This window comes from Armigeres subalbatus, chromosome 1, assembly GCF_024139115.2.
Source record: "Armigeres subalbatus isolate Guangzhou_Male chromosome 1, GZ_Asu_2, whole genome shotgun sequence".
NCBI classification, from domain to species: domain Eukaryota; kingdom Metazoa; phylum Arthropoda; class Insecta; order Diptera; family Culicidae; genus Armigeres; species Armigeres subalbatus.
Window position 1 is genome coordinate 144,635,141 of NC_085139.1, and position 22,770 is coordinate 144,657,910.

A 22,770-nucleotide genomic window follows, 5' to 3' on the forward strand; every position below is an offset into this window, starting at 1 on the left:
CTCCACAAAGAACCAAAAGTACTGAAAAAAGATTATGAAATTAAATCTGGAAGTTAATAATTATTTCATCTTAAAAAAAAATGGAAATTCTTTCATTTTCAGGAGGGACGACGGGGTATTGTAACCGTTGGTTACATTCCTAACTTGTGGCTCCACCACAATTCCAAATCAATCCCTCCCACGACTAGATACCCCCGATTCAAATATGAATACAGTATCATAAAATGAGACAGTTGGCACTCACGCAGTGACCTGATGCCTGTTTCACTCTCACGGCCATCCGTCACGCTGCAGTGACAGGTCAGTGTCGAGCAGTTTGAGCAGAGGCAAAAGATACACAGCCCTGTTGTAATCGCGTCGAGCCCACAGATGGAGCGCAAGTGTTATGCTCTACAGGCTGTAAAAACATAATGCGAACAACATTATTAATATTTTATCGGATTTTTGTATAAAAAGCCCGTCATTCCCTACAGCTGGCTCTTTGGCTGAACTTTTCTAGAAAGGTCTAGAAGTGCGCGCGTGTGTAGATTTGTATTAAATTAAGAGGTTAGAAATGAATACCTCCCATGTGGTGCAATTGTTTTAATTTGGTGTTTTTGTTTCTTTGTTAGGTTCAGTTAGTTTGTATAATTGCTAGCACTGATAGAAATTGTTAGTAATGTGTTAGTAGCAGTTACAGTTGTTAAAAATATGTATGTACAGTGTTAATGAGTGTTAGTATAAAGCTAAAACTATTTCTATATTTAGTTCTTAGTTAAAACACGTTGAAAAGCAAACAACACAACAAAGAAAACGTTAAAACCTACAAGAAAAAGGTAAAATTATATTGTAAAACTGTTAACATGTGAAACAATGAGATAGTGACGTCACAGGGGTCTAATTTGTGGTTAGGTCCAAAGCATGGGCCTTTTTCTATGTTTTTGAACTACTCTCCAGCAACCTCGGTGGCGAGAATGGCCACAGAGCGTCGGCCTTAGCAGCGCACCGTTGTGTCATCAGCCAAATCTGCCATTGTCCATGGCATCCCGAAGGTTCATCGCAAAGGAACCACGAAATCCGGCCGTACTTCACGATTCCGAAGTCCCGCCGTCAGATTACGTCACCAAAGTAGAGACGTCATGCCGCCAATGATCGCTAGCGCCTGTCGCTAGGAAAAACGCTTCCGATGCCACTATCCGCCATCTTCGTCAGCATCTGCTGAACTGGTTCATCGTAGTTCCGAATGGACTATCAGTGTACGGGACCGGAGGTTCCCAATCTAAACCGCAAGTATAAAACCCCTCTGCAAAAGTGACGTCATAGGAATAAATAAGACGATGTTTTGAACTGAGCCAGTAGTTCCTAATTTCAAGAGCATAGCCCTAGGTTGAAATGTTTCCACCACTTTTGCTATTTTTCCGCTTTGTCGGGTCCACAAAGGGACCATCAGGCCTCGCCTTTCTAGGAACACCCCCCTCTAGATTTCAATGTTTTTCATGTTATCTACAGCTATGAGCATCATTTAGTGAAACACCATTGGGTAAGACAATAAATATTGTGCTCCTGCTTGATACGACAGTCCTCAGCTACGGAATTGAGAGATAAGTCCGCATAAAACGACCCCGAGATCCTTAATCCCTGAGCAGGCAAGTTTCAATTCAGATTCATCTTGAAAATGACAACCCCGAACAATTTGAATCACTGCTGACTTCGCTCTTATATTGTAAACCACGATCGTTTAATGAACACATGAAAACATATGTCGCAAGTGTGTTTGCTTGAAATCCGTTTTTTTATAACATTTAGACCCATCAATTCAAGGTTTCATAATCAAAAGATTTCCTATCAGATTTTTTGTATGTTTCAATAAATATAAGATACTAGTTTTTTTGTGGACGCAGTAGCGCCTGTGGCAAGATTTTTTCTGCATTAATAAAAAATCAAAATTTTCAACGTCTGTTGTCTGTGATTTTTTTCATGCTGTGTCTAGTTGTTTAAGGTTGTTACTGGTTTTGGTTTCTGCATCTGATAGTAAAAAAGAATTGAAGTGTAAAACATTTTATTTTTTATTTTTGTGAGTATTTCCCGCGTGCTGTGTCTGGTTGGCTAGTCACCGGACAGACAAACAGGGCTATTATATATATTACTAGTTTATTTGTGGACGCAGTAGCGCCCGTGGCAAGTGTTTTTTTTTTCAATGTTAATTAATAATTTCATTAATAAAAAAAATCAGAATTTTCAACGTCTGTTGTCTGTGATTTTTTTCATCAAATGCTGTGTCTGGTTGTCTAAGGTTGTCACTGATTTTGTTTTCTGCATCTGATTGTAAAAAAGAATTGAAGTGTCAAATATTTTATTTTTTGTGAGAATTTCCTCGCGTGCTGCGTCTGGTTGGCTACACTGAACAAAAGTCTCCACCCTTTTTTGAATGAAACGTCATTCAGTCTTTTACGAAACAAACGATTCCTTTAATTGAATGACAAAACCGATCGAATGATTTTATAATCAAGCGGAAGTTATTTTTGTTCACTTAAAAAATGAAATGTTTTTGTTTCTCGTCATTATTTCATTCACATTCGAAAAGGTGAAAACTACGTATAATTGTCATCAAAAACCAGAATGATTTTTTTCCGTCATTGCCCCAATAAGAAAATCATTCTATTTTAGAATTGTTTTCGTTTAACTGTCACCTCAGCTATGCCTTGAAAATTTGATTAGAAAAACCATAAAAGTGAATGGCGACTCGTGCCGTGTGTTTTGAAAAACTATTTCATTCGCATTGTGTCGAAGTTATTCCGTTTAAACTCTAGTGTTTAGTGTATTTCAAGTGTTAATATGACATCCGTTTATCCATTGCGGATTTTCGATGAGAAATTCAACTATATCTACAAAATCTGCTTGCAGACCAGCTTACCGCCGGACGTTGCTTTCACATTATGTGGTAAGAGTTTTCTTGTTTATTGAAATATAAGTATAATGAATGCTAATTTTCATTACAGATAAAAATTTTCCGGCCGAGAGTTTCGGCACGCTTACTGTATCAGAGTGGGAAGCAGTGTTGAATGGTACCGTGTTGAGTGGAACTGGACAGGAGGTGTTTCGACGAATTTCTCAATGGAAAACTGCTCAGGTACTTATAAACTCACTTTTTCAGCATTGTTTATAAAGAATAAATTTTCTTGGTTTTTCAATAATATAGGCAATTGGTCCGAATGAGAGCTGCATTCCACCGTTGGAACCGAGTATGTACATGTTTCAGCTTGAACCCTCAGACATACAGCCAGATGCGCAGCAATTCTCCGGTACCATGAATACCCTGCATCGAATCCAATGATGCGGATCCGAGAAAACTGTCCGAGAAGACTGGCGGTGATAATTGCCCCACAGGTGGGGCGACAAGTGGGATGATGTGTAAGGTTGAACCACTCGGTTCCGATACCGACAGAAATTGTAGAAGTGTGACAGTTAGCAACACTGTTCAAAAATATGAAATTTGTTACAACATGATGGAAGCTGATTTCGAAAAGCAAATTGACGAACAGAATTCAAACGATTTCGCGAGTACAGCTACGAATGTGCAACAGGAAGCTTATTCCGAGAAGCAAATTGACGAACTCGATTCAGACGGCCTCGTGAGCGACGGCACGGATGATAAACAGGATAGTGGTGAGATAGGCAAGCTAGCGGTAAACATAAGTGGTGTAACCAAGCTATCGGATGTGTCCAATAACATGGGAATTTCAGCTGCTGGTGCAATAAGCCCGCTATTATATGAGCAACAAGATGCATCGGCCGTTGGGGTAAGTAGTAGCGTATTTACTTATTCTATATTTCTCAATTCGTCGACCTAAGTTGATTTCATATAACATTTAGGTAATCACCTTATGTACTAGAAAGACAAAAATAGAAAATGTTACTTGAAATTAATTAATAAATTATAATTATTTTTATTTCAACAGGTTTCCTCAGGTGTTCTTAAGCCAACAATCGATCTCCAACCTCAGTTTGCCAACACTCCATTTTTTCACCAGACGATCTGAGTCATCTACTGGCCAAATCGGATGTCGGACAAGCTTATTATCCAGAACAGCTTGAAGGGACCGTTATCGAAGGATAGCAAGAAGGAATTAGCTGGCATCATCGCGAATCATCATCTTTCCTGTCACTCCACTGGTAATAACGTAGCATTATGTCGGTTACCGAAGGCAGTGCTGGAGAACTACGTGAACTGCGTGAAGCTGCGATTTCCAGCCGAAAACAATGATATGGTATGATAATTGTGTATTGGTATTCATATATACAAAAAATAACTATAATTATATTTTAGCTAATGTATTACATCCCGGCCTCGCCTCCGGAGAGAAAGAATCCAGGAGGATCGATATACCAGGCATATAAGCGTTTGAAAACCGTTAAGCGAGATCGAGAGCGAAGAGAACTTCAGCACACGGCAAAACTAGCTGCTAAGGAAAATAACGCTAACCCTCATGATGCTGAACAGTCTGAAGCTAACAGGTGGCTTGCTCTCAATAATGCACCTTGGGAAACAGTTATTAAAATGTGGAAAATGACAGAAATATGCCGATTTGAAGATACAAAGACGCTGAAATCCGTTGATATTATTGCGAAGTATCGCCATTACGCAGCTCCACTTGGATATCAACTGGTAAGTAAGGGACCGTACACTAATTACGCAAGCAAATTTTCTGGGTTTTTCAATACCCCCTCCCCCCATGTAAGATTTTTCCCAAACAAATATATTTTTTTAAATTTATATTCAGCGTAGAAAAGAACAGACCCCCCTCCCCCATAATTGCTTACGTAATTAGTGTACGACCCCTAACCAAAATAATTTTTCCCAAGTATCAGTTTATATAACTTGAACCTCGACTTGTACTACCTGTAGCCGAATATTTCTGCTATATGAATGGGAAACCTAGAAAACATAGTACATTTAGTTGCAGAATACCACACATTCACAAACAACACCCAATTGTTTGTGGATTTCTCCACGGTCTTCTTCTTCTTCAATGGCTCAACACTCCAATTGGAACTTGGCCTGCTTTTCAACTTTGTATTCTATTATCATTTCCTCAGTTATTTATTGAAAGCTTTTCTATGCCCGCCATTGCATGAGTATGTATCTTGTGGCTAGTACAATGGATATACACTATGCCCAGGAAGTCGAAAATATACTAGACCAAACTGAGAATAGAACTAACAATCTCCGGATTGGCAATCCTATGCCTTTGATCGCAAGGCTATTGGAGACCCGTGGTCATTGTTCCATTCAACCCTTTCGGGTCGGAAGGGTCATATATGTCCAGCGTTTTAGATTGGCTGAGTAAAATCACAGAAGAGAGCTGGGCCCTCGCTTTCATCAGCAAAGTTATTTATCGGGATGTTGGCTTTACAGGAAAATATCGGAGGTCAAGTGTGACTATACCCTGAAGACCTAGATATCCGAAACCTTGGGAAGATTTCGCTTCTGCACAGAAAGAAAAACCATAAGGAAAATTAAAACCATTGGTTAAAATAAAAAGTTCCATTGGTTCTTTTCGATGAGAGTTGCTTATGTTCAAAATAAAAGTACGCATACTTTTGCGATAACCATATCTTAAAGCTGCATACCATTCTGAAATTAAAAGTTTAAACATTTCGAAACAAAATTGTACAACTGTCAAATTTAAAATGTTTCACTGTGGAAAATATAGTGGTGTACACCCTACCTTTTCACCTTTTTCTGAAATTAAATTAAGTCGGTATGAAGTTTATGAATTTTATTATTTTAAGTATTTCTTTATTAAATAGTGCAAGCTCTCATTCGCCAAGACGGCTAAAAAAACCATGCATTCGTCGGGGTTCGCAGGGTAGTGTTCTTTATATAATGCACGATGATGTTTTCGTCGGACACAAATGGGTACCGGAACTACATATTATCTGTAAAAAATAGCAAAACCTTCCATAAATCGAGCCATAAATGCTCTGATATCGAACAGCAAAAGCAGCGCCTAACTTCGGTCGCGGCCTTCGAAGCACCGGAGTTGGTCACATTGAGAACAATAGAAAATGAACTTTTAAATGAAGAAAATACTTCAACAAAAACCAATTTCATTTTTATTTTTAAAGGAACGAAGCACTTTTTAAGCGGAAAGTGCAAAACTTTCTATGGCACCATGTTTGTTTTTTGTGTGTGAGAGAGCATGCAAATTAATCTGAAATATTTGAGTATTATACCGCATTGTATGATAATTTTGAATACTCCATGAGGTATAGCCATCTTGAACTTTAAGTCAGAATTTTCAGAAATACGAGTTTTTCAAAGTACTCCAAAACGTTCTCGACCCAATCCAGGTCAATAGGAATTTACGCATTATGTAAACTGAATTTTCTTGAATACGAGATGTTCAAGGTACTCCAAAACGCTCTAGAGTTCAGCCCACATTATCTACCAAGGCTTTTGTAATGCCCTCGTCGTCGGTATATACCCAATCCAGTTCAATAAGCATATGCGCATCATATGAACTGATTTTCCTTGAATACGAGATGTTCAAGGTACTCCAAAACGTTCTGGAGTTCAGCCCATGGTATCTATCAGATCAACCAAGGCCTTTGGAATGTCCTTGACGTCGGTAAATACCCAATCTAGTTCAATAAGCATTTGCGTATTACGTAAACTGAATTTTCTTGAATACGAGATGTTCAAGGTACTCCAAAACGTTCTCGAGTTCAGCCCACGTTATCTACCAAGGCTTTTGTAATGCCCTCGTCGTCGGTATATACCCAATCCAGTTCAATAAGCATATGCGCATCATATAAACTGATTTTCCTTGAATACGAGATGTTCAAGGTACTTCAAAACGTTCTGGAGTTCAGCCCATGGTTTCTATCAGATCAACCAAGGCCTTTGGAATGTCCTTGTCGTCGGTATATACCCAATCCAGTTCAATAAGCATTTGCGCATCATGTAAACTGATTTTTCTTGAATACGAGATGTTCAAGGTACTTCAAACTGCGGACAGAGTCAAAACGATTGTCATACCCCATCCAGAAGGAAACATGAAGAAAGAAAGAAGATTAAGAAAGTAAGGGGGAAGAAAGAAGAAGAAAGATGGAAATAAAGACAAATTTTACATTTTTCAAATCTCACTCATCACTTCTCACTCCTCACTTATCACTTTTCACTTCTTACTTCCCCCTTTTCACTTTTCATTCTCACTTCTCAATTTACACACTTCTCCGTTTTTGCTTCTCATTTCTCTATTCACTTCCTCCTTCTCACGTCAATTTTCTCAATTTTCACTTTCCAGTTTCCAATTTTCACTCTTCTCTTCTCATTTCTCTCTTCGCATTTTTATTTTCTTACTTCTCACTTTTCCTTTTTTCTTCTCATTTCCCTACTCACTTCCTACATCATTTCAGCGTTTAAAATTCACAGTTTCGACATCAACTGATTGTGTACGTTCTGATATTTTCAGCGATGTGTGTTCTTGCGCAGGAAGCTAGTCAAACTAATGCATAGCAATATAATATTATTCTCATGAAGACAGTGAGGGAATTAGCACCGGAATTGCTTTTCAGGAGGGTGAAACGCCTGTCATCCGCGGTACAATGGCACTTTACCCAACGTCGTTTTTGGTACTTCTGTTTTTGGTACCCAGTTTGTGGGTTTTATACCCAAATTCAGCACTCGTTATGGGTACTTGGTTCATACGCAGTTAGTGCTAATTATCGGCAATTGACTTCTCCTGACGAAAACTTGCAATTAGTTGAGGTACATCGAGCCTTTTGTGTTTGTATAGCTTCCCTTCCGAAGTTTTGTTATCATGAATTAAACGAAATTAAAACAAACACATTGTACGCCATATTGAATAAATGGTTGGTCGGCGTATTAGCCTTCTCTTCAGTCCCCTGTTGCTTTTAGTTCAGAAATAGAAAAAAATGTCGGCAGGAAGGTTCATAATCTGTAGGGGTTCAAATCAAATTGGTTACCCTACCTAACTTGCACTTTTCTTTTTTCCTTCGCATAAATATGTCTCTTGCATGACTAAATGCATTTTTATTTTATTTATTTTTTCAGATTGATCAAGACTTCAACTCACTTGGATTTGTCGAAGGTGTTCATAAATGGACAGAACTGGTGAAGAAATTAAAACCGTACTTTATTCTCAAAGTACGTGACCAGTTCTCCGCCGCTATACTTGAATTTATGAGTCACGATCAAGCTACTGAAGGTTCGATATAATATCATCAACAATATTGTTATTTTGATAATACTTTCATGTTCATTCATATTTTAGACATACTTGTATGTTGTACTCTGATGCTACTGAACTGCTGTGTGAAACCCTGCAAGATCAACAAAAATGTCCGGCCAACGATACTCTCTGCCCAGGAAGATACATTGTTGTTTGCTGAAAACCTGGAAAGCGGTGTGGACCTTATCCGTAAACTTATCGAAACGTATGCAGCACAAGGAGTTGCTGCTCACCCTAAAATTTTGGCAATTGGTTCAAGCTACAGAAAGCTTACTGGAGAATTCTATGTGATATTCAACCGTGTTCAGTACAAAGTTGATTCAGCTGCTCGTGCGGTAGATATTATGATCAAGATGTGTAACGTTATGAATCAACCATTTTCGAAGGTTACAAAACTCGTGTGGTACACCGTTGAAGAAGTCCTGTATGATATTCGCGCACCCGCTCAATACAAAGAAATCGAATCCATCAACAAACTTCTGAAATGAGTAATTCAGTGAAGTGCTTCTATGCAGGATGCCAACATATGTTCACACGAGTAAATGATTATATCACACACCTAAAATCACATGACCTAGAAAAGCCACTCCGATTAGTATGTACATTTATCAATTGCCTTCAAAAATTTACAACAATGTATAGATTCAGCCGGCATCTTAAAACTCATCTACCATTAGAGAGAAGTAGTATGGAATACGAGATAAACAACGAAACGACCAATGTCCAACATGCATCACCTAGCAATTCAGAAGAGGTAAGTGATTTTACTTTCAATTGAATATATTATAAATTTTTATTTTAAATTTTAGCGTTGCACTTATCCAGTGGAAAATAATGCTGTATCAGTATACCCAACAAATCCAGTTCCTGATATTCTGAAGGGTATTGAACAGAGAGCACTCAGCTTCATACTCAATTTGCATAAACGAAGAAACTTCACACGGAAGGACGTTATAGAAATACAAGGAGAAATTAAAACGCTATACTCATACCTGGAGCAGCTTATTCGCTCATGTGCACCGACATTTTTAGATCCGCAGACACAATATGTATTCGACCTACTGTTAAGAAAAATGTCTACTCTATTTGACTTTATCGATACCGAGCATAAGCTATTCAGGTACCTGACCGATTTAGATCTTATGAGAAAGCCTCAGTTATTTATGATACATAGAGACAAAATTACCCGAATAAAAAGTACAATAAAAAAACAATAACTTTTGTTGTTACAATACGAAAGAATACATTATCATAACAATAAAAATTATTGTGAGTTTTACAATACAAATACAATAAAATTTATTGTGGTACACCATAAAATTTATTGTTATTGGGACTTTTACAATAGAAATATAGGGTTGTTAGTTACCGTAACAATAGGAAAATTCATTTTTTCTCATACATTTGGAAACCTAAAACAACAATTTCTATTGTTTTTGTATTGTCATAGTTTTTCGATCAAAACAATAAAATTTATTGTAGAATAATTGTTTTTCCAATTCAAATTATGAATTTATTGCGATATCAACTCCAAATAGTCGCCGGACATCATTTGAAAACGTAATCAATTATTTTTGAGCGTCTTAGCTGAAATTACACATTAAGATTATTATTTTGAAAACTTCTACATATTGTTTTATTTTTGACTGTAGAAAACGAAATACGTATCTGTTGATACACAAGTACGTATAATGGAAGTAAATGGAAGAAGATTATGTGCAGGGTTTGCAGAAATCGCTCTCTATAGATAACGAACAACGATCAAAGAGAGGCAAAAACCTCTTCGAATCATAACAAGCCATGAGAGCAAGTTTATCGCACTTGTATACAAATCCGAAAAAAACAGATTTGGATAGGCAGCTTCCGCCGTGCGGGTTTGAAAAAACGCTTCATTCTCGCTGATATTATGTTGGGTGCCCCCCCGCAATTGACCTTTTCCGTAAAACATTTTTATTCACTCAATCGATTCTACAATTTATTTAAGGTCAACTTTCCCAAAGAACCCGTATTTTTTGTCGCCTCTTACTATTTTTAAAACTTTAAACAAAAATCCGAGAACGTAAATTCCGACAGGTGAATCCCATCGCAAACACTTCGTTCAAGTTTCACATCTACTATAGTGGCGGTGACAGAGCAGAACGTGGTGTTGACTGCATGGTGATCGGGAAGCAGATGAGGTGAGTTATCCGGTGGAAGCCGATAAGTGACCGCATTTGTGTGTTGAGAATGAAGAATAGCAAATTCTTCAACTATAGCCTGATCAGCATCTATGCCCCAACGAACGATAAACCTGATGACGTGAAGGATGCTTTCTATGAGAGCCTGGATAAGGCCTACGGATAGTGCCCAACATACGATGTGAAGATTGTCATTGGGGATGCAAACGCGCAGCTCGGGAGAGAAAACTTTTTTCGTCATGTCATCGGTACGGAAAGCTTTCATTCCGCTACCAACGATAATGGTCTACGACTTGTGACCTTTGTCGCTGCTAGAGGGATGGCAATCAGCAGTACCCAATTCGCAAGAATATCCGCACCCAAGAATATCCGCAAACACACCTGGAAACATCCGAGTGGCGCCACTTGCTCACAGATAGACCACGTACTGATCGACGTACGGTATTTCTCGGACGTTATGGATGCAAGGTCCTTCAGAGGCCTTACAGCCTCTGAAAATCGTATTATCATTGATTGTTGATGTAACAACAAAAACTATTGTGAATCTATGGTAAAAACAATAAGCTCTGTCGAGGTAATACATATTATTGTAATTTTATTGTAAATACAATAGATTGGTTTATTAGTATAAGAAATCGTACAATACGATCACAATATTTGCTATTGTTTCTCATAAATTTTATTGTTTTTTTACAGTTCACACAATTTAACCTAAGGTTTTTTTCTATTCGGGTACCGACGTTCATGAATGTAACGAACCCATTGAAAGCAAACTGTCTTATCTAGTTTTGATGGATATTGAATTTCAAATAAGAAAATATCTTGAGAGCGAAAATGTATTTGAACAAATGCAACGAAATACAGAAAGCCTGATAGGAAAATCAAATCTTTGTCATTTTGTCAATGGGTCAACATATAGCAGCTTCAAAGCTAAATATCCAGATAAAATAATCATACCAGTGTTTTTATATTCAGACGAGTTCGAAATTAATGACTCACTTAGTTCTCATGTGAAGAAACATTGTATTTGTGGTCTTTATTATGGATTTCCCACACTTCCTGAGCAGTTCAGAGCTAGGCTATGTAATGTATTTGTAGCAGGTGCGATCAAAAAGGTAGATATGGCAGAACATGGTGTTGAAAGATTTTTGACCCATGTGATCGATAAGTTTAGAGACTTGGAGTTAAATGGAATTAAAATCAATGTGAACGGCGAAGAACATCGTGTATACATAGTACTAGCGCTAGTGCAGGGAGATAACTTAGGTATTCATCAAATTTTGAAATTTTCGGGTTCATTTACAGCCAATTACTATTGTAGGTTTTGTCGAAGATCTAAAGCTCTGCTATCAATGGACGATAAAGAATACCCTGGCGATCTCCGAACCATTGAAAACTATAATACAGATGTTCTTCTTAAACAGTCTGAAAGTGGATTAGTAGCAAATTCCATATTTAATAATCTACCTCAGAGGCGTCGCGTCCAGACATGTGCAACCTGTGCACTGCACAGGTGGCAATTTCGTCCCCAACATTTAAATACTCGATTGATTACTTGTCATTCTAATCCAAATATATATATTTGGATTATGGGGATTTGTTACATGTTTTATACAAATTTGACGATTAGGTATAAATATTCGGAAAATATGCACGGATTGTTTATAGCCGGCACGTGATGTGAGACATCCAAAATGTTGCGATGGGGGCGCGTTATATTTTACTTTACGATACCGAAACGACCCACCGCCACCACATGTTGTTTCAACACGGAACTTTCAGCCGAGAACACTTTGCCATGCATCATACACACGTTATTTTGTATGTGTATGTCATCCACTCCAACCGCAATCGGCAATGTATAGGTAGTCAAAGCGTTTTTCGTTGGCAGTGCACGGTTTGGTACCTACCGAGTACCGCTTCAAACAGCGCATGTGTGATTCGGTGAAGAGCGCGCGATCCGAACAAAATCGAAAGAGAATACACGTAAAAAAATTTAATGTTGTTTATTATTATTATTGTTAATACTTTTTTGCCAAAGCAGGCGCTTAATGACATGTATAAGAAAAAACTTATACATCTCATTAGTCACATAAATTCGGAAACTTATACTTTTCATTAACTTATGAATGTTATTAGCTTTTTGATATGGGATCATTCATCAGGTGGCATAATGAAGAGTATAAGTATTTTCGAATGGTTTTTTGCCATAACATATAAGGTTATTTTTTTACGTGTAGTGAAGCGCGCGCATTTCTGCTCTCTCAAAGCGTCCCATGACGAAAGTTCTGCTTTGAATAAAGCACCTCGGGGCAAAAGCGCTTTCGATATTTGATATTGAATGGGATTAATGGCTCATTTACATATTCGCTAATTCTTGAAAATACTAGCGCGACATTTGCATAATGCAAACGCTTACACTGGGGTCGCTTTTTACGTGGTTTGTGTTTGGCTATTTCTGGCCTTCAGATTTATCAAAACATTGAGCTGACCCAAGGAAAATCCACAAAAAATCGAAGAAAAATCAGGTGGTATTTGAAAAGATGTTGAAATTAAGGTAGACCGAGAAATTGATAAAATTCATCCGCGTGAAAAGCTACCCCAGTGTATTAGCAGATGACAAATACATTATGCTAATGACGCGCTAGTATTGTCGCATAGTGCTTTGACGCTAGAGCTAGCAAATATGTAAATAATTTGTTAATAAAATATATTTGACATTGAAGTATCCGACAATATTAGCAAAATGTAATCAGACATTTTCATCTTCTGATGAAATTTTATATTGTCGCAGAATTAGCAAATATGAAGGGGGTGTAACGAATGTCCACGGTCCAAAAAAAAATATAAAATTTATATGAGCTAATGTCCATACTGATGGAGGGTAAACTGTTCGACATCTGTCCTGTTCTATATATTGATCAAGGGAAGAAATTAAAAATAGAATAATTATTAATTGAGTAATAAGCATGTTATATCAGGCTAATTATAAATGTTTATTGATTAGTTAATCATGGTTAATATTTTTCAAATTCTATTCTTCAGTTAAGGCTTCGTCTCATTTTACGAAATAACTCAGTTTATAATTTAAAGTGTCAGTTAAAAATTAGATAGATAGATATCTTATTTGTAATAAGGGAAAGCATAACGATTCTCATGATGGTAATTTTAATTTTACGAATCATCACTTTTAAGTTTAGATTAGGTAATTTAGAAAATGGGACGTAGCTGAGAAGTAGACTGATGAACACAAAGTGCAAACATTTGAGAGACGCACTGGAAGATGAATCGTTTATAATGGATGTGTCATTTCAGGTCCCTTTTCATATGTGTTTTTCGAGAAATAACCAATTTAATCAAACAGTGCACAGGTTGAAGAATTGACCACGCGACGCCTCTGATCTACCTTCTTTCCACGTGGTGGAAAATCTGTACGCAGATATCATGCACGACTTGTACAGCACAGGCGTCTGTTATTATGGATTTGTAGAGATAATCAACTATTGCGTTTTCAGAAAAAAATACTGTACAGTTGATCAGTTGAATAGACGTCGTAAATATCTGAACAATTATAGGCTAGAAGAAGGATTATCTAGAATGCCTGATTTAGAAGAAACTTCTAAGAAATCGATTACATTGAAAATGACAGCTAATGAAATGTATACATTCAGTAACTATTTTTCATTTATTCTGGGACCATTTTTTCCTATTGATGATCCAGTTTGGGAATATGCAATTATACTAATTAAATTATTGGATATCATAAATTTACCGGCTTTTACTCTGGGTGACTTGGAAAAATTGAATAGCTTAGTTAGCCAACATCATAAATTATACACATCGCTCTTTCAGAAAAATCTAAAGCCAAAACAACATTTTTTGAATCACTATTCGACGATTATCAAACGTAGTGGGCCATTAAAAAAAAAGTTGTTTTCGATATGAGGCCCGTCATCGCGACTTCAAGCAATACTTTGATAATACCTCTTCAAGGAAAAATCCGTGTTACACGATGTGTGTTAAGGCCGGAATATTTTTTACTTATGATTTAGTTAATAACAGCTTCCTAAAACCAAACACGTTTGCTGAATTTATTAATGGAACATGGAATGAGAAAACCTATTTCAATGCCCTAAACACTACTTTTGCCTTAAATCCTTTTGAAGCTATTCAATCAACTGAGTCACTGAAGTATAAAAGTATTATATATAAAGTGGGACATTTTTTAACCGTCACGTATGAATCAATAGTAGAAGCTTATCAAATTATCGACATCGTAAAATACAAAAATGAGTATTATTTTATAGTCAATCAATGGTCTCTAGAACTTTTTTCAGAACACTATCAGGCTTTCGAGATAGGTATCAATCTAAATATCGTATCAATGATAGGCGTAGATATAATCGATGGGCCACCTTTTGCGCTAGAGCGGGTAGAAAACAAATTAATGTTCAGACAAAAACGATATGCTTTTGAAGATGTTGATTAAACTATATGTGTAATAAGTCCAAATAAAAATGTTGTTTTTTTAAAAAACATGTTTAAACAAAGCATTTATTGTAGCACACGTTAATTGAAAAGCCAAGAAAAATATTAAACATTCATTTAATTCGTAAATTTTGATTAATAATAATTAGCCATGAAATTATACAAAAATTAATTAACAAATTGTATCACGAGTATGCACAAAGTTTCATTACAAACTATAACATGGATGTTTAATATCAAGTTTTCTTGTGCATTTGAATCCAAAATCCCTATTTCTCAGTACTGGACATCGAACAAAGTTCATTTTAAAACTATCTACTTTTCAATCACATCCCGAATAATAAATAAATCAGCTTCTAGATGAATGTCATTCACAACATTGTTTGTTTTGATTTTGAACTGAATGATTTTAATTCGAATTTTCAATGACATTCATCCATCTAATTTTAATTTCATCAAATATTACATTGAATGATCGGCATTTCAGAATCATCTGATTATAGTTATGGGGTTTGGGTGAGGCAAATATCATACAGTAACAGATGGATGTTCTGGTTCAGTGTAGTCACCGGACAGACAAACAGGGCTATTATATTTATGATATTATAGGATAAATAACATTCGAATGTTTTCATTTTGTACAAGAACGTACTTATCGTTTTTGCCTTTTTCGTACTAATAAGTTGTACCAAAAGGCTATCATTTCACTCCGAAAACTGAAACTCCAAAAACTCTGAGTCCCGGAGATTCATGATGTTACATCCAATGGACTCAGCTTGATAAACTGAGCAAATATATGTCTGTCCGTGTGTATGTATGTATGTGTGTGTACAGTTGGCATAACACTATTGCCAAATTTTCATACAGTAAATCTGAATCGATTCTCTCGCAACAAGTTGCATTCAATGGAGAATAAAGCGTAATTGATCACTATTGAATTTAATAACGATAACACATTTCGAAAAAATCTAAATATTCAAACATTTGTGGAAAATGATGATGTATGTATTACATTTATATACACTAGTGTTTGTCTTATCCGTATGCCATTTGGAAGATTGCACTATGTCACTGAAGGCTGTGCGGGGCATTGCGACCTACCAGTCCAAGGTGGTTCATGGTCGTGCTGATAGTTTTCAGCGCAGGTCCTATCCTGAACATCCAAAGGTAGTAATGTAATAATCTACTGTTTGTAGCATTTGGCAAATCACACCAGTGATTGTTGATTGTTGCACTAAAAATTAATTTAGGATTGGATAGTTACTTAACCCTTTCGGAACGGATGGGTCATATATGCCCGCTGCCCGTCATATAGCGCGCTAGGCATATATGACCCAGATGTCCTGAAAGGGTTAATTAATTGAGTGTGCTAATTTACATAACTGTTTTAGAAAGAGTTAAGAGCATGTTATACTTATTTTTTGTCTTCCTTGTTGTTCGTGAGAGTTGAAAGGTCCGTACAGTCTTCATAAATAGGTCAAAGGTCAAAGTTGGCCATATTTGTGGCCCACAGTCATTAATAAATTGTACTAAATGCGGTTAGAAATAATTATGGTGAATACAAATGATGAATAAAATGTAAAATGATCATATAATTAGATATTTTAATAGATATTAAAAAATAAATATTAAAACTCAATCCCACTGCCCAGAAACTTTTATCACCACACCGCCGGCCAAAGCACGGCCGCTCCATGCCACCATAGGCGATGTCCCTCCCACCGCCCTGAGGACATGGGACGACCATGCTCCACTATACTATACAACGCAGAGTTAACACCCTATCTTGCTTTGTGACATGCTGAAAACAATTTGCTGCCTAAGAATAAAAATAATCAAACTGAATCAAAATAATTACATTAAATCTCACACCCCTAATCGATCCCGCGTCAGCCGGTTGACACGCGTTAAGTCACAAGCATGAATTTATAGTTCATACTTTCCATAAAACATCGTACCTATTGGGACGAAAATAGGCATCGCAACCTCCTTACACATGGGTGTTTTCGGTTTTGCGTGATACACGGGAGGGTATCAAAGCCTGGAGTAAAAGCATAAACTGGAAAATTCATTGATAATGACCCGAGGTGCTGTTTTAAGAGATGTTGAAATATTGTATAGTGTCACAAAAGTCTACCTTAGTTATGATGACATGATTTGGTATGATGGTTGATTATGTCCATGTATAATTATGTATGTTGTGAGTTCTTAGTTTAGTAATTGACTTATGACTTGTACTTTTTCAGATTTTCATGGTTTTAGGGTTTGGAAAACCCTTCAAATTCTGATATTCTTGTTAGAAATAATGTTATAAAAATGCTTGAGGATATCAACTCAATACCAAATTCTCAAACCGACCCACACGCTCCTGCAAACAAAGACCCAAATGGCGACCCGACAAATCCAACAGCTGTCCCACGCAAACCAGCACCATCAACACGTACTCGAGGGCTTCTGCTACTTGTTGATAGTGTTGGTCCATCAGGAGCGCCATCAGACTCCCAAATCGACGCTCGAGTCCCCGCGCACAAAAGCAGACAAGTCGCTCCAAAAACTTGGCATTGATTTCATCTTTGCCGTATTCAAACGAATGTTGCCTTAATTGACTCCCCATCCCGGGCACAGATTCTTTCCGAAAGACACTCAATATAAGTTCCCCAGGAAGTCAAGCACCAGAGACTGAGGGAAATCAGTCCAACATCTGTTGGTCTGTTATTTAAGCAGAGAAGATATTATGGGTGATATTCTCAATACGGCCGTTCAGAATGGTTCAGCTGATGCAAATTATGGATCATTATTAGGTCTTATAATTTAAAAAAAAAAACATTCTGACTACACGCGATAAACTATGAATATTATTATATCGGAGTTTTTAATTAGGATCGCGAATCAAATGAAAATACTGATAAGTATACGTTTGTAATTACTACCGACATTGTGTTTGTGATCAAAACCGACATTGTGTTTTATAGTTAAAACTCAAGTGAACTAAATACGTAACGGAATAATGTAGTGTTATTGAGAAAAAAAACCGTGAATTATAAAAATTGTCATTACAAATTGCGATTAATATCAATATATTGATCCAACATCACATCTTCAAGGGCTCCTCACAAGCTACACATGTCATTCAGGCACTTTAGAACATCAGTGGTAGCTTGTTCACACTTGAAATCTGCCTCGACCAAGTTGGCAGAACGCGCCCTTTCTGAACCAAAGGGCAAGGTAAATCAAATCAACTTTGGTTATCAAAACTATATCCTTAGAGCAAGCGCACCAATGCACTTCCAAAACAGCAACCTCGCAGCATTGTCATTTTAGCTTAGTCACCCTTTTTCGCACCGGTCACTATTTTGGGTTATTATTTTGGTTGCTGTATTCCGCACCGGTGATGTTTGACGTTTGGAGATGTTTAAAATAGCAACGCTGCTATCGCGTTACCAAATTTGGTCACCCGTCAGTTGCGCTGCTGTTTTAGCAGCGCATTTATGGCCCGTTTACATATTCGCTAGTTCTAGCGGATAATGCGCTGTCTGACAATACTAGCGCGAAATTAGCATAATGTAAACAGGAATTGTCTTCTGCTAATAGTGTTTACATTATGCTAATATCGCGCTAGTATTGTCGGATAGTGCATTGTCCGCTAGAACTAGCGAATATGTAAACAAACCGATAATCTGATAATTGCGCTTGCTCTTACCAACCCGAAACTGCTATTAGTATTGGCGCTTTGATGTTGCATGAAGAAGAAGAAGCAGAAAGATGATAATTGAAAAAAATCTCCACGGGAAAGCATAGGAAGAAGTTTTTAAAACTCTTCTAAAAAATTCTAAAAGCAACTTAATTTAAAACGGTAAGCATTACGGGGTTGGCCTTTTCTTATACTATGTATAAAGTGAAATATTGCAAAATAAAATCTCGATGAACAATATTGTGTTTATTATACAGTAGAAAAAAAAGTCCAACCCCGTAGTGTTTACCGTTTTTAATTAAATTGCTTTGAGAATTGTTGAGAAGAGTTTTAAAATCTTCTTAGTATGCTTTCCCGTGGAAATTTTTTCGATTATCATCTTTCTGCTTCTTCTTCATGCAACATCAAAGCGCCAATAGTAACTCACTGAATCGGGCAATGCAATTTAACCCTCTCTTGCGCTAAGGAATACTGAAAACAAACCTTCTAAGAATATGATGATTGGAAACTCCGTAAAACGACCGACCTTTCGAGTCCGTAAAACGACCTTCCTGGATATATAAAATGAAAAAATTGGAATAAATATCTAAACACAAATTCAAATAAATAAACTTACCGCTGCATATTTTCTACCATGCTGATGTCTATACACTTGGTGAATAATGTGAATCTGCAAGCAAACTCTAGTGTCATCCAGCAACAGGGTGGCCAGATCATTTTTGGATAAATCGGTATATTGTATTACGAGAAAAATCGGTAATTGTCGGTATACACGGTTAGATGATTTTACCCATTTGGAGCATCATTATACAGACAAAAAATTCCATGGTAACATTTAAATAAATATTCCGTGTATGGAGAAAAATCGAAAAATTATTTTTAAAGAAATGTTATTTAATATCTACAGTTATACAATGCCGCAACTCATTTAAATTAGTGCGCATGATAAAGCATCAATGTGTGCATGATGCGCACTACTAATGACATAATTCGAATTGTCGCGACTCCTGTCGCATCGCGAGTGCTCACTCGCGCGGTCCGGTTTGGTGGCGGCCCGACTATACTATTTTGTAGACTACGCCATGTTTTTAGGGGCAAGCCAGAGTAAAGGGGCCCCCACAATGATGAGCGCAGCGGCGCGTTTTGACAGTTAACCCATGTATTTTCTGTCAAAACCTGCCGCTGCGCTCACCATTGTGGATGGGCCATAATCGCGACGTGCGATGTGGCGTGACGCGACCAGTGCGATTTGACAGTTCATTGATAATAATTGGGTTGTTTAGGGGTAACGATGTTTTTACCTGGGTGCTGCGGATAGAGCCGCTTTTCTGCTCTCAAGCGAGTAGCGGGATATTTTGAAATTAATCCTATAAGCAGAATTATTTTGCAGTTCTCCGGCTGTCAAACATTTTCCGCTCTTCGAATTTCTCTTTCCATCCGGCATGAAGGCGCACGAATGCGCGAGACTCTACATGACTTTACGATGGTTTACATACATTCATGCTCCAATCAGATGCTGAATCTCGTGAAATCTCGTAACGAGTGCTTTTTAGTTGCAGTCCTACTAATAATCCACTCGAAATATAATGTGAATATATTTGTTACAAAGAATGCAAAACTCAAACTATGTTTATTTTTATTTTTTCCACAAATAATAACAATACTTCTCAATATAAGAGCTAAAACGAACATAACCACAATCTTCAATGTTTGGCTCCGACACAATAGAAAATTTTGGCTTCAGTTTGACAACCAAATCGATTCTATCCGCACCACCCAGGTTTTTACATATTCTAAATCTGCATAAAAAACTGAACCGAACTACAATTTTTCAGAACTTTTGGAGCCCCGGAACTATTTTTAATTTGCATTTTGAATTTATATGGGACTAAAAATTTGTTCTTATGCTGAATGGGCCAACTGTCATTGTATGAATGTTAGTATCATTCTATCGATTGAAATGGTTATTTATTTTGCGTTTAAAAATGTAAATTAAGGGTTTACAAATAAAATTAAAATATTTTGGAGACCAGAAAAATATGCTCTATTTGCTGAGCTGTATAAAACTCAATTTTTTTCTTCGCTAAACAACCCAGTTGTTATTCTTTTACGTGAGTCGCGTCGCATCGCTCGTCGCGTTTACTCTGGCTTGCCAAAAAATATTTTAGTTAAGGCTCCATCAGACGTTGCAAGCAAATCACTCGTGCGAGCGAATGATTTCTGAGAGCACTCGCGATTGCAGTCACTCGTAGCCGCTTTTCACTTTTAGCAAATGTCAGATTTACTCTCATGCAAATATAAACAAAAATGAAAAACTTGTTTTTCGGCCAGAAAATCTTATTCCATTCCTATTTTTGCAATGCAAGACTGCCACCCAATACCTTTTCACTTTTGCGAGCGAAAAATTAGCTAATTCTGCACTAGCAAGCTCAATTTCGTTTCGGCGAGTTGCAAATTTTTAACGCATAGCAGTCACACAATGCAAGCGAGCGTTTGCTTGCGAGTTGTCATTTGTTTGCATGCGATCACTTTCAGTGTAGTCAGACATGCAAATTTTTGACAGATGTCACTTTCTGCGAGCAAAATGCTCGTTGCGAGTGATTTACTTGCAACGTCTGACGGAGCCTTTACAAGATAAATTATTGTCGCTTCGGTTCCCTTTGTTCTGCTGTCCGGAACATGTTGGGTACCAAACTGTCAAATCGTATGGATTTTCCCTTCTTTGACATTTAGCTCCCCTATCCTCGCCAGCAAAAGATGTTCCGGACAGCGACGACAGCGACAATCTTTATCTTGTAACTAAAACATCTTTCTTCGAAATATTTATCTTCACAAAGTCGATGATGGTCCAGGTTTCTAGAGGGCAACGCACCCACTGGGGACTCATACCGGTTCCTTCGATGCTGATGTAGTGCGCGAGGTATTCTGAGGATCAAGGTTCTCCCGTTTCCAGTGTGTGTACTTTTTATGCTCCTGAAGATCCTTCAGAATTTCTTTACCATACCTGATGATTTCAACTTACAACTCCTCCTCTTCTTTTCGAAGGTGCATTTCAGCAATATTTCCTTCATCTTCCTTGCTCTTCGGATGGTCTACCTCATCGTCAGATTCAATGTTCTTGTAGGATTCGGAATATCTTCGGCGCCTTTCTGGGTATATATAAGGATACGGATGTGACGGAAAGTCATTCAACTCAATTTTTGGTTCTTCGCCTGGTAGGGGCTTTTCGCTCCCGGATAGTGACTCAGCACGATCGGTTCTTCATTGTTCATTCTCGAGCTCTTGGGAGGGGGTGTCTCAGAGCGGATACTCTTAACTAACACCTTCATCACGCTGCGGCTTCTTGAATGTGAACGCGATCCTGATGCTGACCGGTGCCCGCTGCCGTACTAATTGGGACGATGGAAATATGGCAAAACTGAATTTCACTCATTGCACTTGTACTGGTACAGTCCAACTCGGTTTCCTTGTTGAACCCGCTGGTTTCGACCCTGTTCAGGATGCCGGACTCGGACGACGGTCCAGGACCGCACCGCGGGTGCCATATCGCACCACATTGCAAGTACATTTCCTCTGCATCGCCGAACGGATCGCCGCATTAGGTGCACCGGGCATAGGTCGGATAGAAATGATTGTCGCTGGCCTGCAGCACCTTACCGCTGATATATCGGTGGCAGTAGGCACACTTCACGCCGAACGATTTCTGAAAATTATTCTCTCAGTACGGAACTCCATCCTTGCCCATGTACTCGGCATCTAGCGTCACTCCGCAAGCGTTGCATTCGAAACACCAAATGTGCCATTACCGATCGAGTGCGTTTTCCTAACCTTCTTTCAACTGCTGGTGACATCCGGCGCACTCGTTCGGATCAACGTCCTTGCTATTCTGTTGCTTACGTATCGCTGGTATCGCTTCCTGACGATGCTGGAGAGTAGCGGCCTTGGCCGGGTTGGAAGTGATTTCTGCCTGATTATTTAATCTCGCGCACAAACTCCGGTTACGATTGAATAATACCAGAATAATATTACAATCCTCTGGACGGTGGGCAAAGTGGCGCGACTTTTTGATATTTGAATTGTAAATAAACATGCGACAGAGTTGCCAGAAGAAGTTGTTGAGCGATGTTCTCACCACTGTATAGTGTTGCCAAAACACGATTAATTTAAGGATCACCAT

The 22,770-nt window shown here is 37.8% G+C and overlaps 1 protein-coding gene, 1 long non-coding RNA gene and 1 pseudogene across 3 annotated transcripts; 2 read left to right on the forward strand and 1 right to left on the reverse strand.

The window, feature by feature from the left end:
* The first annotated feature begins 58 nt into the window (after window positions 1–58).
* Window positions 59–1,272, forward strand: LOC134207029 (uncharacterized). Of its 2 annotated transcripts, none has more exons than XR_009978345.1 (3): window positions 59–546; window positions 612–815; window positions 892–1,272. It is a non-coding gene; the product is annotated as an uncharacterized LOC134207029 (long non-coding RNA). The 2 variants fall into 2 exon arrangements; XR_009978344.1 differs by having other exon boundaries at window positions 89–692; window positions 748–815.
* A 2,114-nt stretch (window positions 1,273–3,386) lies between these two features.
* Window positions 3,387–9,348, forward strand: LOC134206611 (uncharacterized). Its single transcript, XM_062682341.1, is given in 8 exon segments — window positions 3,387–3,779; window positions 3,853–3,865; window positions 3,984–4,054; window positions 4,056–4,247; window positions 4,307–4,645; window positions 8,060–8,213; window positions 8,280–8,991; window positions 9,047–9,348. Coding segments are annotated over 7 exon segments (1,608 nt in total). The 3' UTR covers window positions 8,726–8,991; window positions 9,047–9,348.
* A 12,037-nt stretch (window positions 9,349–21,385) lies between these two features.
* LOC134206612 (actin-binding LIM protein 2-like) lies at window positions 21,386–22,770 on the reverse strand (annotated as a pseudogene).